The sequence below is a fragment of the Nelumbo lutea genome, chromosome 1, assembly GCF_056320005.1.
Source record: "Nelumbo lutea isolate HS-2025 chromosome 1, American lotus-T2T, whole genome shotgun sequence".
Lineage (NCBI taxonomy): Eukaryota > Viridiplantae > Streptophyta > Magnoliopsida > Proteales > Nelumbonaceae > Nelumbo > Nelumbo lutea.
Window position 1 is genome coordinate 193,589,241 of NC_142684.1, and position 25,286 is coordinate 193,614,526.

The window sequence follows — 25,286 nt, forward strand, 5'->3', positions numbered from 1 at the left end:
CACAAGCCACCCAATCACTGTGTAGTTTTCTTGTACCCATCTCTCATAAGATGGATCATCCTCTGGAGGAGCTTTCTTGCTCCCAGAAATAAAACCCCATTTTCCTTTGCTACAAATGTGGATTTTCACTGATTGTGACCAAGCCAAGTAGTTGGTCCCATCAAGCTTAACTGTAGTTACAGCCAGCATAGAATCAGTTGGGGTTCCCAAAATCTGTCAATATTCAGCAGCATTCTTGTTTTCAAGGCTTGGGAAATCCATCATGTAAAGGCTCCAATTAGGATTTTAATAGGTTTCTCAAGGTACTGGGGTCTTGATGAGTTTAGTTTGAGCTGAATAGGCAACAACAACTAGCTCACAGAATCAGTTCAGACTTGATAACTGTGACAGTCCAGTTCGGTGGTAGTTTTTTCTTTACTGTTTCACCCTTTAAAGGACACCCAACAAACCTCCAATCACAAGGTATTTCAGGTTCTCAACAGCCGTTGTCCCAAAGAGAAGAAAACAGGGCCATAGTCCTTAAGAGACCTTTTGTCGAACACTCAGTGTGCAGTAGTTAACAGCCTACTGTTAATTAGAAGAAATCACTTCAAGGTGTTCAGTATAGGTCCAAGAAGAGGCTGGGATGAAGATGAGACTAGTGCCACTTAGTTTTAGATCAATTTCAGCAGCTCGGCAGTCCAATAATCAGCCGAATAGCACTTCCAAAACAACCCAGAAAAACAGTCCAGCAACAATGGGCCGAATGTATGTGGGCTTTGAATGCTTTAATAGTCCTCCCAAACAACAAAAAATAACTCAGCAAAGGACTGAGAAAAGACTTGCAGCAAGAGAGTCTCTGGTTTGAACTATAAACCAGGCCGAACACTTGTTCTCTGAGATAACTTCGAAAGTCCTTTTTTTCTGATTTCAAATCAGGCCAAACAACTTGCTCTCTGATTCTTCCTGGTTACCGAACCCTTCTCCTAGTGTATAGAAACTTGGGCACCCTCCAATGTCCTCCAAGAACCAGGCGGATGACTGTAAACTTTCAGCCCTAGAACCTCCTCATGTAGTTGGCTGAACTAGAACCACATGAGGGACACGCCAAGCAATGGCCCGCTCTGATACCAAGTTGAAAAACAGCCCACTTGATGTATGGAACTGTTTGAGATTAGATGCAAACTAGAAAATGAACAAACAAGAGAGGAAGAGAAGAGAGAGCTGGCGGTAATGAGTGTTAGAGAGTAAGAGGTTCGAACATTACTCCTCTCTAACACTCTAAACATCTTATTAATAAGTTAATCTTTGACAAATTACAGAGAGGCCCTTGAGTGAGCAGGAAAATACAAAAAAAACAGAATATTACAGAGTATGGGCCCAGAATAAGGCCCAGGCCCACAACAGAGAGAGAAACATAACATAACATGAAATGACAGTCTATGGGCCATTCGGCCCATCTTCTCTACAGGTTGTTATTAATGTTTAAGTTGGTCTTATTTGTGTCTTATGTTCTTAGTTATTGGGCCTAAACCTATTTAATGTTTTAATTGTTTTATTTGTCTAGGTGTCCCATCACTAATCAAGGGCATTCTAGTCTGTTTATGTAATATTATTTTATAATCATCTATATAAACTTGTTGGGTCGGCTAAAGAGTTTAAGTCGCCTCTCTTAGATCTTCTTCTCTTCTTCTTCCTCTCCCTCTTCTTTGACTGCTGTAATCTAGCAAACAAACACATAGTGTAAGAAACATCAAAAGTATCAACAGGGGGAATTGTTGAAACTGAAGAGAGGAGAGGAGACTTGTGTGTTTTGGCAATGAGGGTTCTGAGAAAAAGTTTTCGAATAGTCTCTATCTCAGCCCTCTAACACTGTTTTATTAGATATTTTGAGTAATTACAAAGAGGCCCTTAGTTGGGTAGAATTTGCAAAGAACTTAAAAAAAAAAAACTTAACATTGACAGGATGGGCCCAAAATAACAAGAAAAATAAACAACCTATGGGCCATTCGGCCCATCTTCTCTATACTCCCCCTCAATCTGAGCATAGATGTCAGTCATGCCAAGCTTGCTGGTATCATGCTGAAGTTTTGCCTTGGGAATGCCTTTGGTAAGAAAATCTGCCAACTGTCATTCAGATGTGATGAAAGGAAGACACACTTCACCCGAAGAGACCCTTTCCCTAATGAAGTGTCGATCAACTTCAATATGCTTGGTTCAATCATGTTGCACTGGGTTGTGAGCAATGTTGATGGCCGTCTGATTATCACAGTATAACATCATTGGCTTGTCATATTCAACTCCAAGTTCTTCCATCAAAGATTTTAGCCATAATAATTCAGAAACCCCATGTGCCATGGCCCTGTATTCTGCTTCAGCAGAAGACGGGCAACAACCGATTGTTTCTTGCTTCTCTAAGAAACAACATTACCAGCTACCAAGCTGCAATACCCAGATGTAGATCTTCTGTCATCAATGATCCCGACCCAGTCAGCATCGTTGTAAGCTTCAAGTTTCATATGACCATGCTTGGCAAACAGAATACCCTTTCCTGGGGAGCCCTTCAAATAACTTAGGATTCTCTCTACAGCTGCCAAATGAGTGTCTCGAGGAGCATGAATGAATTGGCTAATGCGACTGACTGCATATGCAATATCTGGCCGAGTCATGCATAGATACAAAAGTTTCCTAAGAAGTCTCTGAAAGATTCCTTTGTCTTCTAACAATGTCCCTTCTGAGGCTGAGAGTTTATGACTCATATCAATAGGAGTAGCAGCTGGTCTAGCACCCATCTTTCCAGTTTCAGAGAGCAAGTCAAGAACATACTTTCTTTGGGAGATAAGAATCCCATCCTTGGATCGAGCCACTTCTATGCCAAGAAAGTATCTCAATTCCCCCAAATCTTTAATCTCAAACTCTGTATGGAGAAAAGATTTTAGATCTTGAATTCCTGAGGCATCATTACTCGTCACTACAATATCATCTACATACACAATGAAGTATACTGCCAGAGGTCCATTCCTCTTCACAAAAAGAGTATGATCGGACTGTGTCTGCACATAACCAAGTTAACAAGTGCTGTTCTAAATCTCTCAAACCATGCCCTAGGGGACTGTTTTAGTCCATAAAGAGATTTCTTCAGCCTGCATACCTTCCCTTTTATATTAGTTCCATACATCCCTGGAGGAAGAGACATGTAAACCTTCTAATGTAATTCACCATTCAGAAATGCATTCTTCACATCCAATTGATAAAGGGGCCAGTCAAAGTGAGCAGCTAAAGATAGAAGAACCCTCACAGATGTTATCTTGGCAACAGGTGCAAAAGTCTTTAAATAATCAATCCCATATGTCTGTGTATAGCCTTTTGCAACCAGCCTGGCCTTGTACCTTTCAATGGTACCATCAGCTCTGTATTTGATAGTAAAGACCCACTTGCAACCAACAGGATCCTTCCCTTCAGGCAAATCCATCACTTCCCATGTGTCATTCTTGTGTAGGGCATCTATTTCAGATTTCATAGCATCCCTCCATTCTGGAATCTTAAGAGCTTCTGACACAGACCTGGGAATAGGATGAGAAGCAACAGAAGAGAGATAGGCAAAATATGAAGGTGAAAGCAAACTGTAAGAAAGGTGCTTGGAAATGTAGTGTGCAGTGTACTTCCGTTTTCCTTTTCTAACAGCAATGGGAATATCAAGGTTAGGAAAGGATGAATCCAAAGGTGCTGAACTAGTACCTGTTGTCTCTTCTGTGACTAGAAGTGTAGGAGGCTCATGTGTTGTAGGAGAAACAACCTGCACATTTCTGGATCTTTGCCTTTGATACACTTTGGGATTTAGGACAGGACGAGAAGGTAGGGTACCAGGACAAGGAGAATGGAACGACTGATCCACCCTTGATTCATTTGAGGGAGAGGCAGACACATCAAGGGACTCAACAGGGACAGGAAGAGGAAGAGCAAACACCTGTGTCAAATTCTCCCCCTGTGGACAATGTCCTTCTGGAGAGGAACCATAAAAAGTGGAAGACTCATCAAAGGTGACATCCATTGAGACATACCAATTGCCAGACTTTGGATCAAAACAACAATAACCCTTTTGTTTGGGGGAATAACCAAGGAAGATACACTTTTGGGCTTTGGGTTCAAATTTATGCCTTTGAACACTTGGAATTTGTACATAACAGGTGCAGCCAAAGACACGAATAGGAATAGGAAAAAGATCTTTGTCCGGATGAAGAAGAGTGAAGGGAGACTTAAAACCCAAAACCCTGGATGGCATGCGGTTTATGAGATAGGTAGCAGTAAGTACAGCATCACCCCAAAACCTGGTAGGAACATGTGAGGCAAATAAGATACTTCTTGCAACCTCAACAATATGCCTGTTTTTCCTCTCAGCAACCCCATTCTGTTCTGGGGTCCTAGCACATGGGCTTTGATGAATAACCCCCATGTTAGAAAGATAGCAGGATAGGTTTTTCTCAAAGTATTTTTTGCATTGTCTGATATGAAGATTTTAATCCTGGTATCAAATTGGGTTAGAACAAATTCATGGAATTGTTTTACAAGTCTTGGGACTTCATCACGGGATTTCATCAGGAATATCCAAGTGAATCGTGAAAAGTCATCAATAAACAGGATAAAATATTTGTAGCCACCCCTGGAGGGTAAGTGGTAAGGCCCCCACACATCAGAATGCACAATATTAAAAGGAATAGAAGATCTTTTATTTCTCAAAGGATACTTGCTTCTACAATGCTTTGACAATTCACAAGACTCACAATGACGACCGGACAGACTAATTCCCTTAAACAGTTCAGGAAATAGATGACTCAAAGCCAAAAAAGACAAATGACCAAAACGACAATGACACAACATAATTTGACTAACAGACTCTGAAGAGACAGATCCAAGAGCAACATTCCCAAGATGATCAGTGCATTGTCCCGGAGTATCAAGCAGGTCTATTCCGTTCGCCTCATGGCCACTCCCAATCACCTTCTGAGACTCCAGATCCTGAAAAACACAGTAGGAAGGAAAAAAGGTTACACAACAGTTTAGTGACTTGGTTAAACTGCTCACAAACAACAAATTTGTATTTAGTTTAGGTACATGAAGGGCAGAAGGGAGGTACAAGGAATTTGTAGCCTTGATGGTTCCCTTACCAGAGATAGGGGCAAGTGAACCATCAGCTAAAGTGATTTTATCACGTCCAGGAAGTAAGTCATATGAAACAAACAAGGTAGACAGATTGGTCATATAGTCAGAAGCACCTGAGTCAATAATCCAAGGGATCTTGAGATTACCTGAAGAAGTAGCATGATTAGCAGAAGCCCTTATACATGAATGAACAAATGCCGAAGTAGTAGATTTTCCTGAAGGGTCGGTAGCAGGGGTCACATCACTCAGCTGACTGATCATCTTCCCAAGCTTTTCATATTCTGCTCTCATGGCTGCCAACTGTGCAGAAGTAGACATCTATTCACTATCTGGCCCGACAGCTACATTTGCACTTCCTAATCTTTTACTATCATATTTTTTCTGAAACCTGATGGGAACAAGATTAGGATGTAACTTCCAGCACTTGTCTTTGGTGTGCTTCGGCCTCTTGCAGTACTCACATACAACTTCTTTCTTTCCTGTGCCACTAGAAGTTCCAACATTCCCTTTAGGTTTAATCCCCATATTGGCAAAGTGATCATTAATATTAGCCCCTTGAACCTGTACAGCCCTTCTGCTCTCTTCACTACTCACCAATGCATAAGCTTGTGACAAAGATACACACTCCTTGGAAAGAATATTCTGTTTTGTGATATCATATTCCGGGTTTAGTCCGGTTAAGAACTCAAATACCCTGTTTCTTTCAACCAGTTTCCTGTAGGTCTCTGCATCATTGGTGGTGTCCCAGGTTACAACTTCTATCAAGTCTATTTCTTGCCATAAAGACTTCAAAGTTGAGAAGTATACAGATAATGGTTTCTCCCCCTGTCTCTGATTCTTCACATCACTTCTCAACTTATAGGCTTTAGCCACATTTAGTTTTTGGGAATATGTTTCAGCAACACTATCCCATATTTCCTTTGCTGAATTCATCCATAGATAGTGTTGGCTGATCTGTGGCTGCATTGAGTTCACAAGCCACCCAATGACAGTGTAATTTTCTTGCATCCACTTCTCGTAGGATGGATCATCTTCTGGGGGAGCCTTCTTACTCCCGGAAATGAACCCCCACTTTCCTCTACTACAAACATGAATCTTTACTGATTGTGACCATGCCAGATAATTAGTTCCATCTAGCTTAACTGTGGTCACAGTCAATAAGGAATCACTTGGAGTCCCCTGACCCAATCCATATTCAGCACCACTTTTGTTTTCAAACTCTGAGGAGTACATCATGTAAACACTCCAAATATGATTTCAGATGACTTATACAAGTATGCTGGATAAGAACAAGCAATAACTGAGTTCAACCGACCACAAGGAGGCAACACACTGAGTTCAGGCTTCAAGAAGAAATCAGAAACTCCTAGGTACTGTGCACTTAGCCAAAGTACCTTTTCAAGGTTGTACACTCAGCCAAGAAGAGTAAGTACCAATCGGTATTGCTGAATAGGCCTTTTCACAAACACAGTGTGGGCAATAGAGTCAACCCCACTGTCAAAGAAGAGAAAAGACCCCAAAAACTGTTCGTACAACCCTCTAAAAACAGCCGAACAAGAGTAACAATACACATCCTTGTTACAAGGATGTTTCAGCAGGTTTTAACAGTCCAAGAAGAAGAGAAAAACAGCCCAGAAATTTCTGGGTTAAACCAGATTTAATGCAGTTGAAGGTAGTACAGAACAGCTAGGATTTTCGAACACTTCAACAGTCCAAACACAGTCGAAGGTAATGTAAAACAGAACCAGAAAAACTGAGCACAACTTACACTTCGAGCTTCAGCAGTCCAAACACAGTCGAGCTTCAAAAACAGAACCGAGCTGTTCCCCTTCCCTTTTTTTCTTCTTCTCTGATTCTTCCTGCTCACCGAACCCCTTCTCCAAGAAATTCTAGTCTTGGGCTTGTCCAATGACCTCCAAGAATCAGGCAGTACGTGACTAAGCCTCCAGCCCTAGGACGTTCAAGTTCAGATATGCTCTGATACCATGTTGAAACTGAAGAGAGGAGAGGAGACTTGTGTGTTTCGGCAATGAGGGTTCTGAGAAGAAGTTTTCGAACAGCCTCTATTTCAGCCCTCTAACACTGTTTTATTAGATATTTTGAGTAATTACAAAGAGGCCCTTAGTTGGGCAGAATTTACAAAGAACTTAAAAAAAATAACTTAACATTGACAGGATGGGCCCAAAATAACAAGAAGAATAAACAACCTATGGGCCATTCGGCCCATCTTCTCTACAGGAATTTTATTCTTAATCAAACCAGAGTCAAACAAAAATTTTAATTTTTGGGAATATTTATGACCCAATCATTTATGCCATAAATCCTAAACATTATTTCTATAACTCAACATAGAATCAGACAAAGAAGAACTAAGTAAAGCTGAGGATGCCCCCGCTTGAAACTTCTCAAACTCCAACGCATACAGACGGCCTAGCCTACGCCCCTTCCCTTTCACCTTCCCATAGTATCAGTCCTTTATCAAGCAACCATCATGAGAAAAGGTGAGAACATTTCCTTTATCAACAAGTTGACCAACAGAAATCAGATTAATAGTAAGGTTGGGTACTAAGAGGTTTTTGGAGAGAGGAAAGGATCTAGTTGGTAACAGTTGAAGGGACAGATAATTACTTCCAATGGTGTCTAACTTTTCACCATTAGCAGTAATAATATGTTTATGGTGAGTTTTAGTGGAAGGGATTGGGTGGTTGAGGTTGACTCCTATCATATGGTTGGTGGCACCTGAACCTATAATCCAAGCATGTGAAGGGGAAGAATAATATGTAGAGAACTTACCATACAAGTCAATAGCAGAGAAAGCAGAGGAAATAACAGAAGATACCAGTTGCCGAACCTTTTCTTCTTCCATGACACCTGTTCACCTTTCACTGAAGACTCACCCTTGGTAGATACAATGCCTATTGCTGGTTCATCTGTTGCTTGATAGGCTCGGGGCTGAGTCTTTTTTTGAGAGAGCCCTTAGCTGGTCGGACTGGACAGTCTGGATTGATGTAACCATGTTGCTTGCAATAGGTACACACATTCTTTTTCTTACAGTGAGATGCAATATGTCCAAAACCCTTACACTCATAACACTGGGTTATGGAAAGGTCCTTGGAGGTTGGCTTCTTACCCCCATGAGCAACAAAGGTTGTTTCAGCCCTAACTTCAGCCATCTTCCCATCAAATCGGCTGCAGTGAGAAGTCTAGTCTTTTCTCTCAGAAGTTCCCCTAAAATAGAATCCATATCTGGAAGTGTTCCCTTACTCAGAATGTTGGACTTGATTATCTCATATTCAGGTCTAAGCCTCATCAAGAACCGAGTCACCTTTCTCTTATCAAAGTGCTTTTGTAGATATTTCACACACTCCACTAGATCCGAGGGTTCAATGTGAACAATCTCATATTCAGCCCATAAATCAAGAAAACCAGAATAGTACTCCTGTATCCTCCTATCTCCTTGGCTGTACGAGAATATTTTTGATTCTATCTGATATTACTTAGATATGTTGGACTGTTGATAAACTTTGTCTAGATACATGTACATCTTATATGTTGTTTTCATTCTCCTCATGGGTACAAATATATGATAGTTAATAGAACTCAGAATCCAAGAAACAAGTTTACCATTGTCCAACTTTCATTGTTGTAAAGCTTTGGCCTCGGTCTTAGCTGGTTTGTGACCGTTCCATTCAGATATCCTTCTAAACCCTTTCCCTCAACATAAAAGTCGAAGTGGAACTTCCACATCCCATAGTTTTGTCCATTCATCTTTACAGGGATGATATCACCTCAGTCTGAAGCCATTACACTAAGACAATAGCACAAATAGGGTTCGGCTGAAGTTTAAAGAAACTAATCAAAAGTAAAACATGATCCAAAGACGAGCAAAATAGGCTGTAATCAATCCAAGAGAGTCAAAAACCTGAGATAGAAATCCCTTACTTTCACTGGAGATTGTTCAAGATCCAAAACAAAGAAAAGCTGAACACACAGTCCAGAAAAGGAAAGTCTGGGCGTAGCCGCCAAGAAGAAGAGTCTAGATCTCTCTCAAAACTTCATGGATCTCCGTAAAAATTTCAGAATATGTTGAGAAGGGCTAGGCGACAACTCCTTTCAATTCTTGCTGCAAACGGAGTTCAAACGAGAGAGATCCAATAAAATCTCTCTTTGGGTGCGCAAAAAATAGAAGAGAAGTTTCTGGATAGATCAAAACAATCCAAGATTGGTGTCCAGAAGCGCGTTGTTAAACACTCCGGAACACTAGTTTAAACATTTATAGAATTTTACCGATTCTCAAACAACTACTAACGTAGTAAATGGGTGAGAACGGGTCGTCTCCACAGGGAAGCAAGGGAAAAATTAATATTTTCTTAGATCCAGGCAAGATAACACAAAGGGGAGTTGTAGAAGTATAAAGTTAATTAATTAAAAAATGGAATTTATTGAAACCAAATTCGAACAGTGCTAAGAATAACAAGTGCATAAAAAATAAATAAATAACAAAAACAAATAAATAGAGAAACAAAATAAAAATGTCTGAGAATCCGATCAGAGGTAGCAGTTTCCGGATCTCTCCTTCCACCCTCGAACTTCTCGGGCTAGGCCTTCCATCTTACCTAGCCAAATTTCAGATCTGTAGAAGAGAAATAAAACACAAATTAAATCTAATACAAGTAAATTTGCATGAAGGAAAAATAAACTGAAATTAAGAACGGAAAGTAATTCTAAAACTGAAGAAAAAATGGTTGGGATTCAAATCCAGAGGTGGCAGTAGTGGTGTTGGCGAACTGCAAGTAGGAACCCCTCTTGCTTGGGCATCTTCCTCTTCCTCTACCCTTGAACTTCTCAAGATCAGCCCTCTTTTTTACCTGGGTGAATTGACCAGCCCCTTCTTCAGGGCCCCTGGGGTCCTTTTTATTGAGAATGGCGGATATAACTGGAATTAGAGAGAAAGAGGGGGGCGGCAGCTGGGTTTTAGCAAAAATATGGGTGCCCTAGGGTTTAGAATGAAGGGTTAGGATGATACTAGGGTGATCCTAAGGCTGAGAAGAAAAGGAGAAGGCACCCAATATTATGTAAGGCTGTGATTTAATGGCTAAAGGCTGGATGGTGAAGATTAGAAGTTAGGTGACTCCTAGGGTTAAAATCCTAAAAAGAGAGTGCCCTAGAATGGGTGGTGGAGATTAGAAGGGATGGAAGGTGAGGATTTAGTAGTTAGGGGTGGCTAGGGTTTGTTAAGAGTGAAAAGAATGGGTTAGACATAGCTCTATACTCAACTTCAGTAGAAGACATGGAGACAATTTGCTGTTTCTTGCACTTCTAGGAAATGAGAAAGTCACCCATGAAGACACACCACCCAGTAGTGGATTGGCGAGTGTCAGGACAACCAACCCAATTGGCATCAGCATAAATCCTCAACTGTATGGATGATGAGGAAGAGAAAAACAGTCCCTGAGAGCTTGTGTCTCGAACATAACGAACGATGTGGCGAACAATAATCATATGAGGTTGCCGTCGGGCTAAGACAAACTGACTGACGACCTGAACAGCATGTGGAATATCAGCCCTGGTCATAGTGGGATAGATCAGAGAGCCAACAAGTTGATGGTACAAAGTAGCATCAGGAAGGAGGAGGCCTTCGGATTTAGATAGTTTGACATTCAGCTCTAGCGAAGTATCAACATGTTTCTCATCAATAATTCCAGCTAATTTGACAAGATCAGAGGCGTATTTTTGTTGACAAATGAAATACCCTCGGCTGCTACGATGGACCTCCACACCCAAGAAGAGGACCCAGGTCCTTCATGTGAAATGAGTTATGAAGTAAGGACTTCAGCTCACAAATCCCATCATGACCATCCCCAGTTAGAAGCATGTCATCAACATACAATAAGAGGATAGTGAAACCCTGGGGTCTTTTCTTAACAAAGAGAGAGTAGTGAGAGGAACTTTGATTATACCCAGCTGCAACAACATCCCGGAAGTGCTCAAACCAAGCCTTGGGTGCTTGCTTTAGACCATATATAGACTTCTTTAGGCGACAGATACGTGAAGGATCACTACAATATCCAGGCGGAGGTTTCATGTAGACTGTCTCCTTCAGTTCACCATGAAGAAAAGCATTCTTCACATCTAGTTGGTAAATAGTCCAGGAATGAACAATAGATATGGCCATAAGAGTCCGAACTATGGTGATCTTAGCACCGGGCCAAATGTTTATTCATAATCAATCCCATATTCCTGACTGTATCCTTGGGCAACTAACCGGGCTTATATCGATCAAGGGAACCATTTGACTTTAGTTTGATCGTATAGACCCAATGACTTCTAACAATAGAAGCATCTGGAGGAGTTGGCACAAGATCCCAAGTATCATTCTCATGGAGGGCTTGAATTTCGGCATCCATGTCTTCTTTCCACTGAGAACTTCTAATGGCTTGCTGATAAGATCTAGGGATATCTATGGAAGAAAGTACATCAGAAAAGGAACTATGGTTTGAAGGAAAACCATAGCGGTCAGGGGGTTGAGAAATACGGGTAGAACGATGAAGTGGAGTAACCGAACTACTATCTGAAATAGGAGGATCTTGGGTCAAGGTATCACTTATAGGGGGTATCAGGGAGGGATGCTCTGAACCGGGACACGTAGTTGCTTGCGGGTGAAGACGAAAAAATCTCTCTCAGTGGAGGAAGTAGTAGTGTTGTTTGAATCAAAGTCCTACAAAATAGAGATGGAAGGAGCAGGCAATCGAGCAATCCCAACAAAGAAAGAGATATGTTCAAGAAACATAACATTTGGGAAATCTGAATACGACGAATAGCAGGATCATAGCACAAAAATCCTTTGTGGTCAGGACTATATCCTACAAAGGCACACATAGCAGACTGAGCAGTTAGTTTAGATCGTTCACAAACAAGAAGAAGTACAACACAAAGACAACCAAAAACATGAAGACTAGAGAAATTTGGGGGATGACCAAAAAATTTTTGGAAGGGAGAAGTGTTGCCTAGAACAAAGGAGGGAAGAAAATTGATCAAATACACGACTGTACTGGGCAGCTGCGCTGAGACTGAATTCCATAACTCTTCAAGTAGGCTTGAAAATCTCCATCTCTATATTCTCCCCCTGAATTTGAGCGGAGGATAGTCACATTGCACTTGAATTGATTTTGCACCATAGTATGAAATAGTTTAAATGTGCCAAAGACTTCTGATTTGTGCCGCAGAAAATAAATCCAAGTATATCTAGTACAATCATCTATAAACAATACAAAATATCTGTATCTCAATCGTGAAGTAATAGAAGCAGACCGAACATCACTATGTATTATCTCAAAAGGTTTAGTGGCATGTTTAGATGTATGAAGAAATGGTAAAACATGACTTCTACTCAAACAACATGTAGTGCAAGAAACATCAAAAGTATGAACAGGAGGAATTTTATTCTTAATCAAACCAGAGTCAAACAAAAACTTTAATTTTTGGGAATATGGATGACCCAACCGTTTATGCCATAAATCCCAAACATTATTTCTATAACTTAACAGAGAATCAGACAAAGAAGAGCTAAGTAAAGCTGAGGATGCTCCTGATTGAGATTTCTCAAAATCCAATGCAAACAGACGGCTTAGCCTACGCCGCTTCCCTTTCACCTTCCCAGTGTACCAGTCCTGTATCAAGCAACCGTTATGAGAAAAGGTGAGAACATTTCCTTCATCAACAAGTTGGCCAACAAAAATCAGATTAGTAGTAAGGTTGGGTACTAAGAGGGTTTTGGAGAGAGGGAAGGATCTAGTTGGTGATAATTTGAGGGACAAATCATTGCTACTGATGATGTCTAACTTTTCACCATTGGCAATAATAATATGTTTATGGTGAGTTTTAGTGAAAGGATTTGGGTGATTGAGGTAGGCTCCTGTCATATGATTGGTGGCACCTGAATCTATGAGAGAGGGAAGGATCTAGTTGGTGATAGTTTGAGGGACAAATCATTGCTACTGATGATGTCTAACTTTTTACCATTGGCAGTAATAATATGTTTGTGGTGAGTTTTAGTGGAAGGATTTGGGTGATTGAGGTAGGCTCCTGTCATATGATTGGTGGCACCTGAATCTATGATCCAAGCATGTGAAGGGGAAGAGCAATATGTAGAGAACTTACTAGACAAGCCAATAGTAGAGAAAGCCGAGGAAATAGCAGAAGATACCAATTGCCAAACCTTTTCTTCATCCATGACACCTGTTGAATCACCTTTTACTGAAGATACAGTGCCAGTTGCTTGTCCATCTGTTGCCTGATAAGCCCGGGGCTGAGGCTTTTTCTAAGAACCCTTAGCTGGTCGGACTGGACAGTCTGGAATGATGTGACCATGTTGCTTGCAGTAGGTGCACACATTCTTCTTTTTACAGTGAGATGCAATGTGTTCAAAACCCTTACACTCATAGCACTGAGTTTTGGAGAAATCCTTGGAGGTTGGCTTCTTACCTTCATGAGTAACAAAGGCTGTTTTCAGCCCCAACTTCAGTCTTTTTCCCATCAAACCCGGCTGTAGTGAGAAGTCTAGTCTCTTCCCTCAGAAGTTCCCCTAAAACAAAATCCATATCCAGAAGTGTTCCCCTACTCAATATGTTGGACCTGATTATCTCATATTCAGGTCTAAGTCTCATTAACTGAGTCACCTTTCTCTTCTCAAAGTGCTTCTGGAGATATTTCACACACTTTACTGGATCCGAGGGTTCAATGTGAACAATCTCATATTTAGCCCATAAATCAAGAAAATCTAAATAATATTCATGTATCCTCCTATCTCCTTGACTATAAGAAAATATTTCTCATTTTATCTGGTACTGTTTAGATACATTGGATTGTTGATAAACTTTTTCCAGACACAAGTACATCCAATATGCTGTTTTCATTCTCCTCATAGGTACAGATATATGATAATCAACAGAACTCAGAATCCAAGAAACAAACTTACCATTATCCAACTTCCATTGTTGTAAAGCCTTAGCCTCGGTCTCAATTGGTTTAGTGACCGTTCCATTCAGATATCCTTCTAAACCTTTCCCTTCAACATAAAAGTCAAAATGGAACTTCCACATCCCATAGTTCTGTCCATACATCTTCACGGGAATGATATCCCCTCGGTTTGAAGCCATTACAGCAATAAGATGTAAGCTGTAATCTAATCCAAGTGAGTCAAAAACTGAGAAAGAAACCCCTTACTTTCACCGGAGATTGTCTAAGATCCAATAGAAGAAGAAAACTGAACACAGTCTAGAAAAGGAAAGTCTGGGTGCAGCCACCTAGAAGAGAAGTCCAGATCTCTCTCAAAACTTCACGGATCTCTGTGAAACTTTCAGAGAATGTTGAGAAGGGCTAAGCAACAACTCCTTTTAAATCTTGCTGCAAACGGATGTCAAACGAGAGAGATCCAATGAAATCTCTCTTTTTTAGATGCGCAGAGAGCAGAAAACGGTTTCTGGAAAGATCAAAACAGTCCAGGGCCTATCGGCTGAGATGCAAGCTCTCAATCGACCAAGAAAACAAGGTGGATTAGAGAGAAAGAAGATCAAAGGGCAACCTTCTCTGATACCATGTGAACCGAATTGAGAGCAAAGAGAAAACAGAATTAAGGGTGTCAAGAATGGTCGATCCCCACCCCAAAGAGTCTCTTTTATATTAATGAGATAAAAGATATGTATAGTTACAAGAATGCCCTTACTGGGCTGAGATAAAAAGAACAAATAAAATAATAAGAGTACGATACTGTACAACAAGGACTAATGTACATCAAGGTATATCTTCACGGTGCCCCTAGTACATCCATACACAACCGCCACAGTAGCAGCAGCATTTGTCAAAGAGATCACAAGATTACATGGCACCCCCATCCCCATAGCTATTATTTACAGACTGGGATCCGACCTTTCTCAGCAATTTTTGGCGTGAATACTTTCGGCTACAAGGCACCTTGCTCCATAGATCCACTAGCTACCATCCACAAACCGATGGGCAGACAGAGGTACTTAATCATTGCGTCGAGACCTATCTAATGCTTTGCGGGAGAAAACCCAAAGACATGGGCTTAGTGACTGCCATTGGCAGAATTTTGGTACAACTCTACGTTCAATATTGCAGCAGGCATGACTCCTTTTAAAGCCTTGTATGGACGTGACCCACCATCAATATTACCCTATGAACCTGGCTCAACAGTAGTGGAGGCGGTAGATCAGCTACTATCTGAAAGAGATAATATCATCAAAATTCTCAAAGCCAACCTCATGCAAGCACAATCATGGATGAAAGCCAATTATGATAAAAAACACAGCAGTGAATTTCCAGGTTTGGGAGTCCGTCTATCTCAAGTTACACCCATATAGACAAACCTCTCTGGCTCGGAAAGGGTGACACAAACTATCACCTAGGTTTTATGGGCCGTTTGAGATTACGGAACGAGTTGGGCCAGTGGCATACAGAATAGATCTTCCAATGTGTGGGAAACAACACAACGAGCTCCGCCATTCTGCCAGAATTTGATGACACAGGCTTACTACAACTACAGTCTCAGAACATCCTGGACTATTGTTGGATCAAGATGGGGAAGCAAATTCAGCAACAGGCCCTAGTATAATGGACAGGACTACTAGTTCATGATGCCACTTGGGAGTCATGTGCATTTCTCAAACAGAGCTATCTCCAACTACACCTCGAGGACGAGGTGCTTCCCATAGGAGGAGGACTTGTTAGCAGCCCAGAATACAACAAGTATATTCTAGAAAGAATAAGAAAGGAGCCACATCAGCAAATTCAGTTGCAACAAAGCTGTAACTACAAAGATGTAACTACTGAGTCTTGATCTTGATCTTGGTGTAATGCTCTGTACAGTATAAAAGGGGTCAAGAAGAATAAGAAGGTAGAAGAATCATTTGAGCCATCTCTCTCTCTCTCTCTCAGTTTTATCAGGAGGTAGCACACCCTCGAAGTGGTGCCTAACAAATTTCATAGTGGTTTGTGGTGGAAGTGTAGGGCCTGTAGCCCACCACTAACCACCACCAAGGGGTGCTGGGGCGGAGCCCTGCGGAAGTTTGGACCCTATCCATATTCAGCTTATGGGTTTGACCCGAAGGGATTTTGGGTGTATTTGGGGTTTAGGGTTTTTTGTGAGTGAGGTTGTGTGTGCATAGCTCTGTGCTCTTCACCATTCTTTGATTTTATAGTGAATTATGGACGTTGAAAGAATGGTAGGGTCAATCTAATGGACGCCATGAAGGTTGCGGAATGGGTGGGCGAATTTCAAAAATTTTTCTACCTTCTTCCAACTGAGAATCATATTCCCTAAATTTAGAATACAATATTCAAGGATCCTACTTGAACCATAACCGAACCAGATCTGAACCAAAAGGAAAAGGGAGGATTATACCTGATCCGGAGAAGCAGTGTCTCCCAAAGTTGGTGTTCACGCCCAAAAGAGGACACCAAGATCCGCTCCTGCTGAAGATGACACAACTGTACGTGGAACGGAACCAGCAGGGTGCGTCCTACACACTGGATCCTTCTCAAGAACATTCTAGAAACTCTGAGCACTAAATCTTTTACAGCCTTTTCTGCAAAGCTGATGTCAAGAAACAGTTTCTTGAAATCTTTCTTCTTCAAAGATCGAATCTTGTAAGAAAGAATGGTGGTGGTTGGAGGAGAACTCCTGAGATGAAGATGGCTGAATAACTTCTCTTTTCTCTGGAGTCTGTATGAGATCTAATCTCAGTTCGCAGGATGCTTTCTTGCTTGAACCCTTGGTTCAAAAAAATCCCCTTTTTTTTCTCTTAGCGTTTCTTCTCTTTTCTTTTTGATTAAGAAGCCTCCTAAATTAGGAGTTATCCCAATCCAAATCAGTATTTGGATAGGGGATTATCTTAATCCTATCTGCAGATTAAGTTAGCTTACTCCTGATCTTATCAGGATGTTACTAGATTCAAATCTGATTTGAATTTGGTCTCCCAGAGTGGATAAGGTTAAAGGCCCAATCCTTCTGCTAACATTAATCTCAGATCTGCCCCATAGATGGGTGATCATATCAGCCTAGCTCGAAATGGGCTTTTGGCCCATTAAGTGTTCAGTGTTTAACTAGTTTCCAATCTGCTGCCCAATTGGGCTTCTTTGTATGGCGTGGGACCCAAGCATTGATCTACACACCAGCCACATGGGTTCGGCCCAGCCTTTATTACAAGGCCCAGCCGAATTCACTGAAAAAACTCAGTAAACCCCTGAGCCCATCACATGGACCCTATGGGCCCAACACTTACATTAAGTGGTCCTTGGGCCAAGCCATCTTATAAAAACCCAGGGACTGTGGGCAGGTGCAAGATTATCCCATCAGGTATTATCTTAAATGGTCTTACACTTAACCTCTCAGCCCTTAATGATCAAGCACTGCCCGACAAGAGAGGACCTCTCCCTCGACTGCAAGGAACAGTGCCGCACTCTCCACTCACATGGATCCCATGAAACAATTTGAAACCGTATATAAATATATCATATATAAATTTTGCAAAACAAAATTCCAACGATTGAAATCAATTGCTGGCAGTTTGATTTCCATCAGAGAGAGTGCATTCCCGATCATTACTCTTGTCCGACAAAGGGGCTGATCCTGTCACTATGATCACCCACTCAGATGAATTCTTAGACTGTTCCAACATACCCAGGTTTTGATCCCCACTAAGGATCTCACTAATTGGCATATCAAAGACAGCCCGATCCGACACCTAGTAAAGTGTCATAATCGAGTCTAGGGGTCAGGTGTAACTTTCTAGTTTTGCCCATCTGTCTCCAAGGTCCAAGGCAATACTGGAAATCTGGTCCGGTTCAAGGATTCGAGTAACCCCATACTGCATGTGCCTTGGGTCTTACCCTGGTGGCCGAGACAGGCCATCCCAACACTTGGTGGCACACCAGTATCAGCCTTGGCAGGATAAATCTCCCCAGACTTATCCAATGGCTGTGAACATTTAAAACTAACACGAGTTTCTATAAGTGTCCAGTTTTAGGGTCTTACACAGAATTAAACCGAACAACATGAATCAAACATGCACTTTATTTATTTACACTAAATATAAAAAATACATCAAATCAGATTGAAGCTAAGGGCATACAAAACTTCTAACAGACGTAGGCTAGAAGAGCCAGGGGAAGGCTAAAGCAGACCTAAGTTGAACTTTGTAGCAGTGAAAAAAATTTAGGGCCCATAATTTAACATTAGATATGACACTGAACAGATGGAATGGCAAAATGAGTTTTATTTAGCTGACCCCACATAGTAGGGACAAGGCTTTGTTGTTGAGTTGATTACCATTACAGGATAGGATCCACTTTTGTACTGTTTGCTGTATGCTAGGCCACTATTTGATAAAATATAAATGCAATCTTATGGTTGAATATTGAACTTCCATGATGAGTTGTAGACATTATTTTCTTCCAAATGATCTCCTTTCTTGCCATCGTCTTCTAAAATGGCCAGCCCTCTTTATAGGAGGCTGTCTTTATAGCCCTAGTAATGGAATCCTCTCCTTACCTTTGATTTGTTATTGATTGAATTCTGTTTACTTTACTGAAGAAGGTAGTGATGCTAATCTGCCTTCTTTAGGAGAGAGAGTTATATTCAAACATTTATTCTCATTTATGATTGATATAGATTCTATTTGTGAAAACTTATAGAACCCTTGATGGATTTAGCTTCCGTAATCCACTTAAGGTTTTCGGATTTGAATTTAGATTTGGATCTGAACTTGAATTTGACCGAGTTGAATCCGGTTTGGGTCTTTTTATAATAACAGGTTTTATAGGAATGAGGTCAATGCAAATTTAGACTGGTGCATTCAAGGACTTAATCCCTGTAAGAAAGACCCATTTGTAGTAAAAATAGGATTCCAATATCTAAAGCATAATTGACAAATAAACTGGAATTTTGAAAGAAGGTAGCAATAGTGGTTATAGATCTTGAAGATATTTGTTCAATGAGAAAATAACTGTTGAAGATTAATCAGTTTTATGATGTTTTTCTGAGTAGATGTTTTATGTTAGTTGTTAGATAGGAGGTGGGGACCACAGTAGTTATGTGAGTCCAAGTTTTGTTTTTGAGTGTTATATATGCTGTTTTATGTTTTGGCGCCCTATAAGGGCATAGTTGTCTTTGTACTGTTCTATTATTTTTAGTATAAATAATAAGTGAAGGGGACGGCCAGATTATTGCTCTCTTTTCTTTTCAACTTCTCTTCTTCTCTTCTTCTCCTTTTCTGTTCCTTCTCTTTTCAAGAAACTACTTTTCTTTCATATTTTTTAATTCAGCAGATTTCTACTATAACCATTTAAAATGGATGTTTTGTTCATCAAGTTATGATCATTGGAATGTGACTGTAGATCACTTTTTTGTAGATCACTTCATTAACTAATCATGGTCAATGAGACTGTAGATCACTTTATTGTTTTATAGACTGGGATGAGAAAATGTTCTTATTGCAGAGAGGGTATAATGTCAACACCAGCTGTTTCGGCTGTAATTCGGAAAAGGAAGGCAAGGAATTTTTTTTTCTCTCCATTTTTGGTTCTGTTCATACTTCTATCAAGATTGACTCCTTTCCTTTTTGTCCATATAATTTGACAGGCCAATGGTGGTTTTATAATGAGTGCAAGCCACAATCCTGGTGGACCTGAATATGATTGGGGTGTCAAGGTGAACTTCTTGTGAATATTCATGCTGTTAAGTACGAAAGGTTCCAATGATTTTTTCTTTCATACACTGTTCAATGAAAATATTCTAGTCATTACTATCCTATTTTGGATAAAAGATGCCTAAAAGCACCACATTCAACTGTTTTCCATTTACCTAAACTGCTAAACAGCATAGTGAGTCTTTTTATGCCCTACTGCAGAAAATTCCATTACATCAATATGGAATTCTCTAATTTGTATTATATTTGTAATTTCTGGTGACAACCACTCATGCAAATAAATTCTTCAGTTATTTGTATACAAGAATTAGATCTGTTCATGGGCCGGGCTTCATACTGGGTCCAATCAAAATTTGGCAAAAGCTAAGCCTGAGCCTGGCCTATGAATAAATCTGATAAGAATAAGATGCATTTGTATATAATAATTCTCTAATTTCTATCATCCTTGCAAATGTCAATTTGATCTCATGGAGTCATTAACAATGTTTTTGACTTAGGCCATTAATTCCTTATTTTGTGTGTTTTCAGTTCAATTATAGCAGTGGGCAGCCTGCACCAGAGTCCATTACTAACAAGATATATGGAAACACTCTTTCTGTATGCATCTGTTTTTTTTTTTTTTTTTTTTTTTTTTACAGCATCTTTCTGTATATATCTGTTTCTTTGGTATTTCTTGTAAATCCTTCAAGATAATCTTTATTTTCTTATGTTTGGTAGAACTAAATAAAGTATTTTTTTTTCTCCATAATAAGTAAAACATTATTTTGTTCTGGTCTCATTAGTCATCATACATGTTATAACTGTTAGTTTAAGCCTACAAGTTACACATGTTTCTCAGTTGTAGGTGTATGATGTGTATGTCTTTCTTTATCAGCATTGAGTGTAAGATGCCTTTCTCTGCGCTAACCTATATAAGTGACTTAATTGCAAAACTGAAAATATATTTAATGAAAACAGTTAAAAAGGTCTTCTTCTTTGCTACTAATGTTGAATTTTGCTCAGCATTGCTGGTCCTGAGCCCATATGAAGCAAGAGGGTTGTGTCAGGTTGGCCATAGGCAAGAAAGAAGCTTTTTCCATGTCATTTTCAAAAATTATGATTCAGTTATATTAAGTGCACTGAAAAGAGTAATTTGATGCAAATTGGAAGTCCTAAAGTGACAAGGAAGAGGTGATAACTCTTTATTGGCTCAAGGATAGCAAAAAACATGCAGCTTAATTTACTATTATTCCATGGGGATTCTGTGACTGCAATCAGATGGTCACCACAAGCAGCTGCTGACCTGTGGAGAATAGTGCATTTCTTTAATGAAATCAGGTATAATGTGAACTCTTTTCAAATTTAGTAGAGATGGATTCCTGGGAGCAAAACCCTGTAGTGATTATCTCATGATGGGAATTGTGAGAAGGGTCTTTTTGTATGGAAACATCTGTAGCTTTTGTCTGAGGATGGAGCTTCTTTAGTACATTTTGTATATGTGCACACCACATGTGCATCTTTTCTCTTTTGTTGAATTGATTAGTTATATTTGTGAAAAACAATGGAAAGGTGAAAAACAGTACTGTGGATCAATGAGAAGATTGATAACTGATTTTTTAGTACAAGATATAGCTCTAGAGAGGATGAAATGGGATTTGTGTAGCCATCCAGCCCCATTATGAAGGGCATAATCAAATGCAGAAGTGTTGCACTAGTGGGATTAGTGATCTATGTATCTCGAGTTGAATAAAAGGAAATATCATCACTGGACATTCTTACTTCTTCTGGACCAGTTGAATCCTAAGGATTTGATTCTACTGCCTTTAATTGGTTTCTACTTGTCCTTTTTTGATAAATGAGTGAAATTTTATTAAACCAGCAAATAAGAGTTTCATGCAACCCGAGTCTAGAGAACACTGATGTGGGCCCCACTACAGTGGTCCCCACTGTGTTTGTAGGACAGAAGTGTAGTTATTTGTTTCAGTTATAGTAGTGTCAGTTTGAGTCAGTTTGTTAATTCAGTTGCTATTTATTTCAGCTTTTATTTACTTTATTTATTATGTAAGTACTAAGGGCAGATGTGTCCTTTCCATTATGTACTAAACATAACCTATAAATATTAAGAGAGTGGCGGCGGCAGATCTGTTAGAATCTGTCCCTCCTTTCAACTACTTGTGTTCTCCTGTTTCTCTTTATTCTCTCTCCTTTCTCTCACTTTTCTTCTGTTTTGTAAACCTAAAACCTATTAGGATTCAAGACTGATTACAGTCTTGATCTTCTACTCCGAGGAAAGGCATGAGATGTGACCTTTCCTTTAAAGCTAGATACAGAAATTTGAGAGTTTCTTCATGCACCAATATAAGACAAACTATGGTGTTTTTCCTTGAACATTGAGTTTCCCTTTTCAAACTCCAAAACAGGATCAGATTGGCCAGAAAGGATTTGTTAGAACTCTTGAAAGTGATATTCTAATGACATTTACATGTTTGTTGGGCTTAGTAATGAATACAAAGTCGGGTGCTGTGTATTACATAAATCTTATACACTCGATGGAAAAGTTGATCCAGTATTTTGGTAAGTAGTGGTTGTGCACCAATGGTTGCCTTTCTGTGTAAGGACATGTTTTGATTGTTTAAGTCATGGAATTGAGTTAGCCAAAGAAGGGGAGCTTCTATTGTAATTACTTCAGATGATACATGGCATGGCAACATCTGATCCATTTTGAAATAAGATGCAGGCAATCAGTCACTGGTGCATTTTAGAATTATTTATTGCAATTTGGTTGGTATTCAGAAGAATCCTTCTTCGGAAGCTTTTACTATCATATTACCTTACCTTAGGTGGCAAGCGTAGTTTGGCTATGGTTCTCTTTTCATTATTACTTAGTGAATACTACTTTTTGTCTAAGTATGTTGTCCATTTAAGTAAGTAATAGATTGGGCACCATCAACATGTAACCAAGGTACAAAGTATTGGAAACACAAGGTGTACCATAAAGACAATTTTAAGAGACATATCAGGATACACTTTGTACGCATGGATATCGATGAAAAATCAAGATATGCATGTAAGTGCTATGGACACTCAAATAAATCATATAAATATATCAATAGCACTAAATGTAAGTCTTAAATGAGGTAATATATACATAAGAATCACATTCTGTAATGATCCCCATGAAGAAACATTTCATAATCAACATTTTGGAACACATGAATATTTTCTAACAAAGCTATAGCTACAAGCCTATATATTCATAAATTATTCATCAAACTTTTATCTTAAGCTTTCAAGTTGGTAACTATTTTAATGTGAAAATAATTATCTTAAGAGTTTATTCTTATAAATCTTTGCATTTCTCTCTTGTCATATGCACCAAATATCTACTGAAGAATCATGTTCCACACCAATTTTCCCTTCTTACTGAGACATTCAGGTTTCAACCCTCCGGCCCTTCACAAAATCCACCAATGATTCTGCGTAGCAACTTTACACCTCAAACATATACCATACCTTGGAAGAGAATCTGTAGTGTATAACAGATGGTTGACTGATTCATTATGCTCCTGTCATAAAACACATATGGTGGAATCTGGAAATATGCCTTCTTCACCAAATTTCCCCTAGTTAAATTTCTGATGACATAGGCAGTCCACACAAAGAAAGCTACCTTTGTGGGCAATTTGCCAAACAATACTAAAAGGGATGGATTCTTCCTCCGATCTAGAGATGTGGCTGTAAAATGTTTTGACTGAATTCTCCAGATTTCTCCCATTCCCAAGTTCTTCTATCTTCTCTCCTATTGTCCACATGAGTGCTATACAATTTATGCAACAATTCCACCAGTGGCTCCACTTCCAGTCATTCAAATTTCTTCTAAAATTAGGGGCCCATACAACACTTCCATTCTGTACTTGCATATAATCTGCCACATAAGCCTCTTTGTCCACTGCTCACTCAAACAAAGCAGGATAAGAGTTCTTCAAGGGTCTGTTTTCGCACCAGATGTCCTTCCAAAATTTCACCTAGAGTCCATCCCCAATCTTGAACCTTATTCCTTTTGAGGAAAGGTCATAAGCTTTCCCAATGCCTTTTCAAACAGGATACCTATAGTATTGATTTAACTCTCCCAGTTCCAGTTGAAAAACAGCCCACTTGATGTATGGAACTGTTTGAGATTAGATGCAAACCAGAAAATGAACAAACAAGAAAGGAAGAGAAGAGAGAGCTGGCGGCAATGAGTGTTAGAGAGTAAGAGGTTCGAACATTACTCCTCTCTAACACTCTAAACATCTTATTAATAAGTTAATCTTTGACAAATTACAGAGAGGCCCTTGAGTGAGCAGGAAAATACAAAAAAACAGAATATTACAGAGTATGGGCCCAGAATAAGGCCCAGGCCCACAACAGAGAGAGAAACATAACATAACATGAAATGACAGTCTATGGGCCATTCGGCCCATCTTCTCTACACTCCCCCTCAAGCTGAGCATAGATGTTAATCATGCCCAGCTTGCCAGTGTCATGTTGAAGCCTTGCCTTGGAAATGCCCTTGGTGAGAAAATCTGCCAATTGTCCTTCAGAAGTAATGAATGGAAGACACACTTCACCGGAGGAGACTCTTTCACGAATAAAGTGTCTATCAACCTCAATATGTTTGGTTCTATCATGTTGTACCGGGTTGTGAGCAATGTTGATGGCAGCCTGATTATCACAGTACAACATCATGGGTTTGTCATGATCTACCCCAAGTTCTTCCATTAAGGACCTTAGCCACAACAATTCCGAGACTCCATGTGCCATGGCTCTATATTCTGCTTCTGCGGAGATCGAGCCACAACTGTTTGTTTCTTACTCCTCCAAGAGACAACATTACCAGCCACCAGACTGCAATACCCTGAAGTAGATCTTCTATCATCAATATTTCCAGCCCAATCAGCATCAGTATAGGCTTCAAGTTTCAGATGACCATGTTTGGCAAATAGAATTCCTTTTCCTGGAGAGCCTTTCAGATAGCACAAAATCCGTTATGCTGCTGCCATATGGGTATCTCTAGGAGCATGCATGAACTGGCTAATGCAACTGACAGCATACGCAATATCTGGTCTAGTCATGCACAGGTACAAAAGCTTCCCAAGAAGTCTCTGAAAGACCCCTTTGTCTTCCAACAAAGTTCCATCCGAAGCTGAAAGTTTGTGACTCATATCAATAGGAGTTGCAGCTGGTCTTGCACCCAAATTTCCAGTTTCAGACAACAAATCAAGGACATATTTCCTCTGGGAAATAAGAATCCCATCCCTGGATCTGGCAACTTCTATGCCAAGGAAATATCTCAACTCCCCCAGATCCTTAATCTCAAATTCTGTATGGAGGAAAGACTTAAGGCCCAGAATGCCTGAGGCATCATCACCGGTCACTATAATGTCATCAACATACACAATG

General features: G+C 39.9%; 1 protein-coding gene across 1 annotated transcript in view; it reads left to right on the plus strand.

Moving 5' to 3' along the window:
• The window catches only part of LOC148880116 (phosphoglucomutase, chloroplastic-like), an 87,375-nt gene that overhangs the window by 21,814 nt on the left and 40,275 nt on the right, over positions 1-25,286 (plus strand). Inside the window, exons 6-8 of the mRNA XM_088961956.1 lie at positions 19,657-19,708; positions 19,799-19,867; positions 20,394-20,462. Of these exons, the coding sequence (XP_088818082.1) occupies positions 19,657-19,708; positions 19,799-19,867; positions 20,394-20,462 (190 nt within the window). The remainder of the gene's footprint in view (positions 1-19,656; positions 19,709-19,798; positions 19,868-20,393; positions 20,463-25,286) is intronic.